The sequence below is a fragment of the Kogia breviceps genome, chromosome 1, assembly GCF_026419965.1.
Source record: "Kogia breviceps isolate mKogBre1 chromosome 1, mKogBre1 haplotype 1, whole genome shotgun sequence".
Taxonomy (NCBI): Eukaryota; Metazoa; Chordata; class Mammalia; order Artiodactyla; family Physeteridae; genus Kogia; species Kogia breviceps.
The window spans coordinates 198,059,851-198,071,329 of record NC_081310.1 but is presented as its reverse complement, the minus strand read 5'-3'; the positions used below and the strand labels follow the sequence as shown (position 1 = coordinate 198,071,329).

At 62.6% G+C, this 11,479-nt stretch overlaps 1 protein-coding gene across 1 annotated transcript in view; it reads right to left on the bottom strand.

Moving 5' to 3' along the window:
• Nucleotides 1-192: 192 nt before the first annotated feature.
• ACOT7 (acyl-CoA thioesterase 7) overlaps nt 193-11,479 on the bottom strand; it is an 88,728-nt gene continuing 77,441 nt past the window's right edge. The window contains exon 9 of the mRNA XM_059039627.2: nt 193-605. Coding sequence (XP_058895610.1) covers nt 507-605 — 99 coding nt within the window. The 3' untranslated portion in view covers nt 193-506. The remainder of the gene's footprint in view (nt 606-11,479) is intronic.

The window sequence follows — 11,479 nt, the reverse complement described above, 5'->3', positions numbered from 1 at the left end:
ATCGGGCAAACACAAGTGGGCGCCGCTGTGCCCGAGGTTCTGGGGTACGTGCAGGTACAGGCACCCAGAGGCGGGGGGGCGGGGGGGCGGGAGGGTGGCCCTGAGGAAGCGGGGGGGGACCCATGGGAGCCCACAGGCCCCCACACCCGGGGGAGAGCAGCCGCCCAAGACAAGCGAGCACCCAGACCGAGGTTCAGCCACACAGCAGCTTTATTAGTGATGCTGGACTCTTTCCATACCGTACAGCGCGCGCCCCAGTATTCCCCAGGGTTTCCAGGGAATGCCTTGGGGCGTCGGGACAATACTGTGTAGCATTTACACTGGGATGATATAAATAAAGCTTTGGTGTATAGGTTTCCAGGAGAGGTTAACACAGGTTAACACTGCGAGACGAATACTTCACACAACACCAGCCGTCAACGTGAACTGGGTTTTTGGCCAAGGGGTAACTTCTAAATGATGAGACGCTGGGGGCTGCTCCAGGCCCCAGCGGTGGGAGGGGGCATCTAGGGCTGAGGCTCCGCTTGACCCTGTCGTTTTGCCTTCATCTGCAGGTACCGCCCTTTGCCTTCCTCAAAGCGCTTCTTCTCCTCCTCAGTCTCGGGCTGCGGACCACACACAGAGAAGCAGGCAGGTTAGAGAACCTGTGACTGCAGGCATAGCCTGGGCCCAGCCCGGCCCGCCCCGCCCGAGGGCACGGAGAAGCCGGCCCAGGCCCCATCTCCCTGACAGCCCACAGCGAGCCTCCCTCCCCGTGTCACCTTCCACAGCAGGCCGAAGCCTGAGCCCAGCGCCACTTTGGTAATGAACTTCAGCTGAAAACGCAGTTGGTGAAGAAACGCGGGAGGGGAGGCCTGAAGCAGAGCCGAGCCAGAGCGAGGAAGAGGGGGAGCCCCACGTTTGCACCACCCCCAGGGAATGCCAGCTGCTCCCCGTCTCTGCCGCGAAGGGAAGTGGGGGCAAACACCGTGCCGGCTGGGGGACCTTGAGAGGCCACTTCATCGCACCAGGAGTGCACGACCACGCTGTGGGCAGCGCGCCCTGGCCAGCACAGACGCCCAGGAAGTGGCCCCTGGCGTCCTCCTCACCTCTTCTCTGCTGCTTCCTTCCTCTGAGCAGCCCAAGGAGCCAGGTCCCCGAGTGACCAGCGGGACGTGGCCAAGGGCAGGATGGCGAACGGTGCCCCCTCTCGCTCTTGAGAGGGGCCTGGCCTGGCCGCTAAGTGGGGCGGCCCTGACCAGAGAGGTCCACTGCGGCAGCATCGGGGGGCCGCTTCCCAAGGCCCCATCTGTCCCACTGCAAAGTTCTCTCTCGCCGCCCGGGGCCAGGGATCCGGGCTTCAAGAGCTGTGCTGATTCCTCTGCGACGACACTGCCTTGCGACACTTTGCGGGTGTCTTGAAAGCCAAAGAAATGGCGCGGTCGCCCTTCACCCACAAGGACGCCAAGCCCTAGCAGCTATTTTCGGCCCAAGGGTTTTACAGACAAGTGGTACATTGGCAAAAGAGAGGACGACCAGCCAGAGGATGGAACGTCAGGTCGTACCAAACACTTCCTCCCCTTCGGCCTTCTCAGAAATTGTTCTCTAAATGCCACCGGGTGTAAACTGTCAGACCTCGCGGCTCAGAGCCAGCAGAATGTCGGGGTATCTGAAGCACTGGGGCTGTGGTCCTCATGGTGGTTCCGGCTCCTGTCCGAAGAGTCTCAGGGCACACGTGGAAAATGGTGGCTTTTCCAAGACACTTTATTGAGGCCCTGCTCTGGTTTTACCTCTGGCTGACTTTTTAAAAATAAAATTTGAGGCTACTCAATTTGACTTGAAACAGCACAGGGAGATAAACTGTTCTATCTCAGTGTCAGCAGGCAGTTCTAAGCGGGCAAGACCCCCGAGTCCTCCAGCCCCTGCTGCCCAAGGCACCCCACGAACACAAGTGCACATCCTGCTGGGCCCGGCCCAAGGTTTCTGCACACATCCAGGCAGAATGTGCTAGATTGGGGCCTCTCAAATGTTCATGTACGCACGAATCACTTGAGGATCTTGTAAATGTGGATTCTGACCCGGTGGGTCTGGGGGTCAGAGGCTAAGACCCGTTTCTTTGTTCTTTTTCATAAATTTATTTATTTATTTTTGGCTGAGTTGGGTCTTCGTTGCTGCACACAGGCTTTTCTCTAGTTGCGGTGAGCGGGGGCTACTCTTCGTTGCGGTGCGCAGGCTTCTCGTTGTGGTGGCTTCTCCTGTTGCGGAGCACGGGCTCTAGGCGCGCAGGCTTCAGTAGTTGTGGCACACGGGCTCAGCAGTTGTGGCTCGCGGGCTCTAGAGCACGGGCTCCGTAGTTGTGGCGCACAGGCTTAGTTGCTCCGCAGCATGTGGGATCTTCCCGGACCAGGGCTCGAACCTGTGCCCCTTGCACTGGCAGGCGGATTCTTAACCACTGCGCCACCAGGGAAGTCCTGAGACCTGTTTCTAACACGAGTCCAGGTGATGCAATGCTGCTGCCCGCAGAGCACTTTGGGTAGCAGGACCCTGGCCCCTCCCCATCTCCATCCCTGTTCCAAATGGGGGACAGCCAAAGCGGCCAAGAATGCAAGGTCAAGGCCACCAGGCTAGAACAGTGGGGGCTTTTTCCTCCCCCTCCCCTATATGGAACTTGCTTGGCATGGCTGAGGAGACATGTGGCTCCCATCCACCTGCAGCCCGAAGGCACAGCCCTTCCTTAGTGGGAGGAGGGCTGTAGCCGGGCTTCCTGCCTGCCTCACAGACGACCCCATCAGTGCCTATGGGGTCCCAGAGCTGGGAACCGGGGAGTCGGGGCCGGGTGGGGCTGGCTGAGAGGAGAGCTGGAGGAGGGCAGTGGGGGGTCTGGACCACGTTCCAAGGTTCCTGCCAGCTCTAAAAACCCGCCCCTCTCCGCTGGGGTTCTGGAGCCAGCCCTCCTTCTAGGTGGTGGAGTTGCCATCTCGGGGGCAGGGGAAAGAAGGCAAGGGCTTATTAGAAAGAAAAAGATTTCTCAGAAGCAAGAGAGTGTGAGCTTGGCCTGGGTAAGGCAGCAGGACCAAGAGGGGGCGGCTACCAGGCCCACTGCAGAGCCCCCCGGAGCCAGGGCCTGCCTCGCGAGACAGGCTTCCAGTTTCCCCAGCCCATCAGTGGTCTTGGAAACCAGCAGATGTGGGATTCGGGTGAGAACTGGCTCCCTAAGTGCCACGGTCATCAGCCAAGTGCTCTTGGGGCTCCAGGGAGCAGGGAGGGGACCCGGGGAGGGTGGCCAACGGCCCCGTGGAGCTGCTGGCGTGAGCTCAGGAGCTGGCGTCCCATCTGTCAAGCAAGGATGGCCCACGTGAGGCCAGGGCCTGGCGGTGGGGGGCTGGCGCTGGGACTGAGGAAGGGCTGCTGGGCCCGGGAGACGCCCGGGGTGCAGCCCACCCTCTGCGGGCACCTAGCCATTGACCCCTCGGGGCCGCCCACACTGTGCACTCGGGTTCTTTCCCTCGAGGACGCACACCACTGTTCCGTTTGCGTTGACACCACTGCCTGCGAACTTGCGGCCGGAGTGCGGGCTCTGTGGCCTCCTGCATCCCGGGTCTCTGTCTCCCAGCTCCAAAAGGGAGATGAAGCCTTCTTGATGATCTGTGGCCAAACGGGTCTGGAAACCTGAATGCTAATTAGCCTCTCCCACCTAATGATGCACACAGGTCAAAATCTTGAAGTCAAATAAACCTGTTCAACGGTGTTTAATGAGGGCTGTCCCACAATGATCTAGCCAGGGACCCCTTTTCCTAAGGAACCTCACTCTCCTCTTGGGGGGGTGGCCGAATGGGGAGCGCTGCCCACCCTCTCCTGAGGTCAGCTTGCGGTATACCCTCAGAGCTGGCCAACAGCCGGGCACAAAGGCCCACCTCACGTGTGAGCCCAGTTACACAAACGTCCAGAACAGGCAACTCAACAGAGAACACAGATTAGTGGTGGCCACGGGTTGGGGGAGGGATGAAGACTGGCGGTGCGCTGTGTCTTTTGGTTTTTTTTTTTTTTTTAAGTAATGCAAGCATTTCTTTCTTGCTTTTTCTTTTTAAATAATTTATTTGTGTATTTATTTTTGGCTGCGTTGGGTCTTCATTGCTGCGTGCGGGCTTTCTCTAGTTGTGGTGAGTGGGGGCCACTCCTCGTTGCGGCGCATGGGCTTCTCATTGCAGCGGCTTCTCTTGTTGCAGAGCACGGGCTCTAGGAGTGCGGGCTTCCGTAGTTGTGGCTCGTGGGCTTCAGTAGTTGCGGCTCGTGGGCTCTAGAGCGCAGGCTCAGTAGTTTTGGCGCACGGGCTTCATTGCTCCGCGGCATGTGGTAATCTTCCCTGACCAGGGCTCGGACCCGTGTCCCCTGCATTGGCAGGCGGATTCTTAACCACTGCACCACCAGGGAAGTCCCTCCTTTTTTAAAAAAAATTAACAAACTAATTAATTAATTAATTAATGGCTGCATTGGGTCTTGATGCTGTGCGCGGGTTCTCTCTAGTCGCGGCGAGCGGGGGCTACTCTTCGTTGCGGTGCGTGGACCTCACATTGCGGTGGCTTCTCTTGTTGAGGAGCACGGGCTCTAGGCGCGCGGGCTCAGTAGCTGTGGCGCACGGGGCTTAGTTGCTCTGCGGCACGTGGGATCTTCCCGGACCAGGGCTCGAACCCGTGTCCCCTGCATTGGCAGGCGGGTTCTTAACCACTGTGCCACCAGGGAAGCCCAGATTGTACATTTTAAGCAGGGGAAGTGTACGGCGTGTAATTATATCTGAAAAGCACCCCAGAGGTACAAGTGCCGTCCTCGTTTACAGAAAGTCAAAGGGAAGGTTCAGCGGGGCGGTGCCCCACCCAAATCCGGGCACATGAGGGAGGGGCACCAGGGCGGGGGTGGTGCTCACTGAATTAAACCAGGCACCTTCCCTGCCACGGCGCCCAGGCCTGGATGCACGCACTCCCCACAAGCACACAGCCCACCCCCTGCGGGACCCTGCCTTGGGGAGCTGACCCGCTAGCTGACAACACACGGGAACAGAGGTAGCCGACGCAGCACTAGGAACGGGACAAGGGCAGGGACCAAAGACAAAGGAGAGCAGAACCAGGTGTCTCGAGGGCCAGGTCCTGGGGAGGGTTCCTGGGAAGGCTTGCGGGCACCACCCAGCCCGTGAGAGTCTGTGCAACAACCCAGGAGGGGTCCAGAGCTGTCACGCTCCCCTGCCACCAGTGAGGACGCGGGGCAGAGGCTGAGCGAGCGGCCCAAGCGACAGGCGCCGAGTGGCAGAGCCTCGGTTTGAGCTGCTGCCGCCCTCCACACCAGCCTGTGCTGACGGGCTCTCGGGGCAAGCCTGTCGGTGGGCAGCGGGGCACACAGTGGCCCTCCCGTGTCACCCTGGTGACCCTCCAGAATGAGCCTGGAGCCCCCTGGGCCTGCAGCGGCCCAGCCCCCGTGGCTCTTCTCCATCCGGGAGGAGACAGGCCGGGGCAGGGCTGCGCTCCTGTCCCAGCCTTGGAGCCAGGCGCCTCCCCGAGGGGCTGCCCGGGCACTAGAGGCAGAGGGCAGACGGGCGCTCGCCTTCCCCTTCTGCCAGGTCCTGTGAGTGCCAGCGGGCCAGAGGCGGCTGCCCGACCGTGCCCCAGACCTCCACACACACGAACAAGAATGCCGGCCCTGCCGTCACATTTGGGGCCACGACCCCCATGCTCTCCACACGCTCAGGAAGAATGCCCTCTCGAGGTCATAAGCTCTGGGAGTGAGGGGCGAATGTCTGGGGGGAGCGCAGCATCTAGAAGCCAGGGGGAGGACCATACTGGGTCCTCATCAGGGCCACAGCTCTGGGGCAGCGGGCGGGGTGTCCCCTTCCGGGCCGTGCCCGCACAGGGTGGGCGCCTCGCCTGCCTCCCCTTGTCCCGCCGGGCCCTGATGTGCAGCTGTGACGAGCCCAGCCCTCTACCGGGTCGACCCCAGACGCCTGCAGCTACTCACCCCCTCGGCAGCCAACGGGCCACCACGTGTCCAGAGCGGGTGCACCAAAGGCTCTGGATTCTTCTCTCAAAGCATGACCTGAGGAGGGGCCGAGGCCGAGGTGCAGGTACAAGACAGGGTACGTTCTAGTCTCTGCTCAGTGGAGGGAGGGGCCCGCGCCCAGCACTGGGCCTCAGAGCTGCTGCCCCGAGTCTCTGACGTTCAATGTTCTGCGGCTAACTCGTCAGCCAGGAGCTGCCCTCGGACAGACCTCCCGCCGCCTGATGATGGATGTACAGGCAGCTGGCCCGCTGCAGGGCGTGGCCAAGCCATTTGCAAGGCCTGGGAGGAAGGAGCCAGACGAGGGCTCATCCCTCTTCTCGCCTCTGGGGACGGTGGCCTGTGCTGCACGTTCCAGGCTCTGACGACTCGGTGCTGCCACCCCAAATGCTGACGGCCCTCCTCACTGGCCTGCCCTGGAAGGTGCCCAGCGAGGGCACACGTTTATGAAGACAGGTCCTGGCCGCCACCCCAGGGGGAAACAGAGCCCCCGGTGAGCAGAGCAGCCTCTCTGCTCTCTGTGGAGGTGGGCGCCCTGCCCTGCTGGCTGGTGGACACTCAGCCTCCCCAGGGCCACGAGCTCTGATAAACAGCTCTCCGGGCCAAGTGACTAAGGGGGGCCACCACTTCCTGGCTGGGCACGGAGCTGACAGAACGAGACAGATGGCTCCCCGCCCACGGCCCCGCCCACGGCCCCGCTGCCACCTCCTCACCTCCTCGCAGCCCTCCTGCCTGCGTCCGGCAAAGTAAATAAATACATAAGTTGTTGGCTGTTGCTGTTTTTAATGGGGAGAAGGACAAAGCTCCTCCATGGGAAATCACAGTTTCCCCCAAGAGCCTGAAGCTGTCGGCAGGGAGGAGGACTCACGACCCCCCCGCAAGTGGCTCTCGGCAGCCATGCCCTCAGCCTTGGGGGGCCCCCTGTGGGTATGGAAAAGGAGAGGTGACAGCAAAGGGGCCCACAGGCTGCTCGAGGCATGGTGACCCCTGTTTACCTGCCTGGTGGAAGGGACAGTGGAGGGGTGGTGAGGACCACAGGGTCACAGGGACCTGCTGTGTGGCCTCAGGAGACGCTGCCCACCTCCCCAGGGCCAGGTCGTCCCACCTGTAAAATGGGTTCTCAAGGAGGTGACGTGGCAAAGGGTTTCCTGCAGTGCCAGCGCGGGCCGCTCTCCGCGCACGGCAGTGACACCGCGTGCGTGCGCGCGCAGACGCGCACGCTCGTGAACTACTGCCCTGGGAGGAGGGCGAATGGCCCTGGGGGTCACCTTAAGGCAGCTGGGCCTTTGGAACGTCACACAGCCCCAGGGACGTGGGGGTGAGGGGAGGGTCCCAGGGCCGGCCCCTCTGTGCTCCGGGCACCCCGCTGGCTCCCGCCAGCCCGCTGGCTCCGGGCCTCCGGTGTGCATCTTCTCCCCCTCCCGCGCTTCCTGCCAACGCTGTCTTCCGGGCTCCCGTCAGTGCAAACCAAATGTTTTCCATTTTGCATTTTCTGTGCTTCCAGAACACACATTTGGAACTTGGCAGAGAGGGTGAGTGACTAAGTTCCACCCTCAGTAAAATCAAGAGCTTGTCCTTTTTGTAATTAACGAACGTCTGGTGCGAAGAGGTTTCCCAGTGGTGATATAACAACTTCCTGTGAGCCTGAGGGACGCAGACCTTCTTAATTAGGAAGCCAGGCGGCACAGCCTCTCTGGTCTTCATAACAGGAGACAAGAGGGATCTCGGGACAATCATGAAGGCAATTAAGACATCCTCCAACTACTGGGGCCCTTCGGCGTGGCGTGGCGCGGCGCGGCGTGGTGAGGCGTGGCGTGGCGCGGCGAGGGGTTCTGTGCATGGTGGTGTCCAGGAGCCCCCAGCCCCGCAGGCAGCTGTGTCCCCCCAGTGCAGCTCCACCTGCATACCCCGACCCCAGGGGTGCTGGGCTGGGCACCCGGGAAGCCGCTTTCCGGGGGCCTAGTTCCCAGCGGCCGCAGGCTGAGTCTCACCACCACCGCCGCCAGCACAGGCAGCCCCAAGCTTCCAGTGATGGGACCGCCATGGGGAGTTGTAGACACCCTCGCCGGGGGCTCCCCTCACCCCACAGCACCAGCTCAGCCCCTGAAATCACTGGCCTCGTGTGCGGTCACGAAATTCCCCCGCGGAAGGGCCAAGCGGAGGCCATGGAAGAGGCAGGGAGCTCGGGCGCTGCCTGGGAGAGGGCAGCGACGGGTGCCAGTCTCCGCTGGGAGAGAGGACACAGGCCCTGCTCACAGCACTGGCCCCTGTACCAGCTGTGTGGACACGGCTGTCCCCACCAGACGACAGCTGTAAGGTCCTCAGCGCCTTTTTCTGAGCCCGTCCCCCCCGCTGGGCTCCGGGCAGGGGCAGCGTCCTCACTGCGAAGCCTCTGGCCCGGCGTGTGCTTGCTCGTGTCGGCGCCTTCCCTGCTGTCTGTCTGAGGCCAGCGCAGGGCCTGGGACACGGCGGGGCCCAGGAGGCGTTTGCTGAGTGAACGGGCAAACCAACGAAGGCCGCAGCAAGAAGGCCTTAATCCCAGACCCGTGCGGCTGCGTGTGTGCAAGGGTCTGCTCAATGGACACGTTCAGGCAACCTCTGTCCCCAGGCAACTCCAGAAGGCTCAGACCGCCCAGGGGCTCCGCAGGGGCCTGCGCTGGTGACAGAGACACGGGGTGGGGCGTCCGGCACACCTAGGGGTGGACAACCGCCTCCCGCCCCCAAGGAAGCATCTCCTCTCCCGCTGGCAGGGCCGGCGTGCTGCTCTCCGATTCCGTGTATGCCCGCGAGCGGGGAGATCCTTCTGCGTTCTTCCTCCCACTGCGGGGTCCCGGGGTCTGTTTCCTCCTTGCACCTTTGAGCACGGGGTCCAGAAGTGTCCCTGTCCCTGGCAGGCCTTTGCCAGGGGACTCCACGCCACCTCACAGAGAAAAGCACAAGGCCGCCAAGAAGCGACGGTTCTCACGTGGGGGGGCGGCCTTGTGGTCCACCCCAGGATGCACCGGGCATGAGCTCACAACCCTCTCAGGTCCTGCGGCCGCGGCCCTTGCCTGGGCCCCATGACCTTCAGTCCTCTCCCCAGCTTCGAAGTCACCTTCCAGGGGGGCCACAGTGAATCAAGGCTGTCCCGACTCCAGCAGCTGGGGTTCTCCTCTCTCCGCTGCACCCTCTGCCCACGGGCCTCTCTTCCTGCAGTCGTGTTTCCGGCACCATCCGGGGTCAGGCCTAACGGTGCCCCCGAGAGCCTGCCTCGGGCTTTCGCCTTTATAGAAATCACAACAGCTGGGCTCACCTGGATTTGGAGACACAGCACTGAAGTAACAAGAAGCTGATGTTCCAGAGGTAGAACCTACCAACGTTTTAACGAGAAGAAGTGTGTCTTCGGTGCACTGGGCCCCCTTCTGGGGAGCTGACTGTTGAACGTGAACTGAGTGCTCTCCAGAGCGCTGCTGTTCCACAGAGGCCGGCCCAGAGCCGTCAGGGACACAGGATCCTCGGGAGACGTGGAAACTGGGCGGGTTAAGATGGTCAGAGGAAGAGTCTGGGCTCACAGCAGAGCAGAGGTGAGAGCCGGGCTGGCAGGGGGCCGCACCCTCTCATCCACGCCCCCTGTGGTACCCACAACCCTGGTTCCAGGGGCAGGTGGGACTCGCAGGCCACTACAAGTTCCCACACACCACCCATTCAGGGGACAGGAGCACCTTCAGGATTCTGGCATTTTCCCAGGACAAGGCAGACTCCCTGCTAAGCATCCAAAGCCAAGGGAGAGAGAGAGAGAGGACACGGCGTCAGGAAGCTTCGTGAATATTCTAGTCCCCGCCTCGCTCCTGTGGACGGGCACAAGGGCACCGCCTCCCTCACTGATGTGGCTCCCGGACCCTTCCAGGAGCAGACGAGTCAATCCCGCTGTGCTCCAGTACGTCTGAGTTTCTTAAATCAGGGAGCAAGTAGAAATCTTTCCAGCACACCGATGTCTGGGACAGAGGTGTCTCTCCAGGCCGTAGGGCCACCTGGGGCCCCCCGCCCAAAACAAGCCCCGTGTGAGGGCCCCCTTCCCTTCCCTGGGGGTGGGATGTATGTTCCCTCCGCCGTATCAGGCTGTAAAGGGCAGGCCTGGCGATGGCTTGGGGGAGGTGGCAGCCGCCTCTGTTGCCGATGCTGCATCTCAAGGACCGGGCCCTGGGGAGCATTCGAGGCCCCTTCACCTCCAGGCTCGGCTCCTAGGATCGAGGAGCTGCCCTCTGCCGGAAGCCTTGGCCCCGTGCTTCCTCTTTGGTGCAAAGTAGCGAGGAGCTCTCTGGTTCGATCACGGAGATGGTGCCGAGACCACAGAGGACCTGCCGGCCCGGGGTGGCTCCAGTGGGGAAACGGAGGCTCAGAGGCCGGAAGGGGCTGCCATGGCCAAGGGGCTCAGGGTCCGCTCCAGGTCGACGCCACGTCAGGCCCGGCCACTGGACTCCGGGTGAGTCCCTGCCAATCACTGTCACTGTGGCCTGTCTGTGGGCTCGGACAACCCACCCTGACACCCACCGGGGAGGCAGGCTGGCGTCTCGTGAACGCTCGGCTGCCTCCCATGGGACCATCATTGCTGTGGGCGCCGGGGGCATCCACCCTGCCGGCCCCCTCCCAGGAGGCAGAGCATGGCCTCGCGGGCACCTGGCCCTAGGGAGTGGGCGCTCAGGAAACCTGGCGGCGACTGGCCCCCGAGGGTGCCCTGAGGTCCGGGTGCGACGTACAGCGGAAGCACCCACAGCCACGAAAGCGCAGGACGCACGTTTCGCCGCGTTCTTGGCGGAGCTCCACGGGCTGCGAGAGGGAAGGCCGGCCGCCTCCCCGATTTCCTCCCTGCCGCCGCTTTCATCCCGACTTGTCACTTCAGTGGCTGACGACGGAGGCCCCAGGGTCCAGGCCCCTGTCCTCTGCACGCCAGCTGTCCGCGTGGACCGGGAGGCGAGGGTCTACAAGCAGCGGCCAAGACCCCCGTGCCGCAGGCCACTCTGTGGTTTGGGTTTTCCGGGAGCCAAGCAAACCGGCTTCGGCAAGACCCTGCTCCGCTCGCGGCCTCCGCGTGCCGTGGCCGTGCCGCTTGGCTCTCTGAGGAAAGCATTCCGATTCCAAATGACCCACAGAAGCAGCTGTGAACGTGCTCTCTCAAAACCCACATCGCCTCCGTGCCTGCGATGGAGCCCAGGCCTCTCCCTTGGAGAGGGCGCGACCTCTCCCTCACGCCAGTCTCCTGGGGCCTCGGGGGCTGCAGCGCCCACGTGCGAACCAGAGAGAACGGAGGCCGGCCTTGCGCCCAGGATGGGCTTGCTCTGGCTTCAACACAGAGTCTGTCCATCGGGTTCTCACGCTTCTGGGAGGCTGAAAAGGCTTCCCACACCCGGGCTGGAAAGTCGCCCATGGGAGGTGCTGGGAGGTGCTGGGGCCAGTCTGGGGCCGGGTCCCAGGGAGCCAC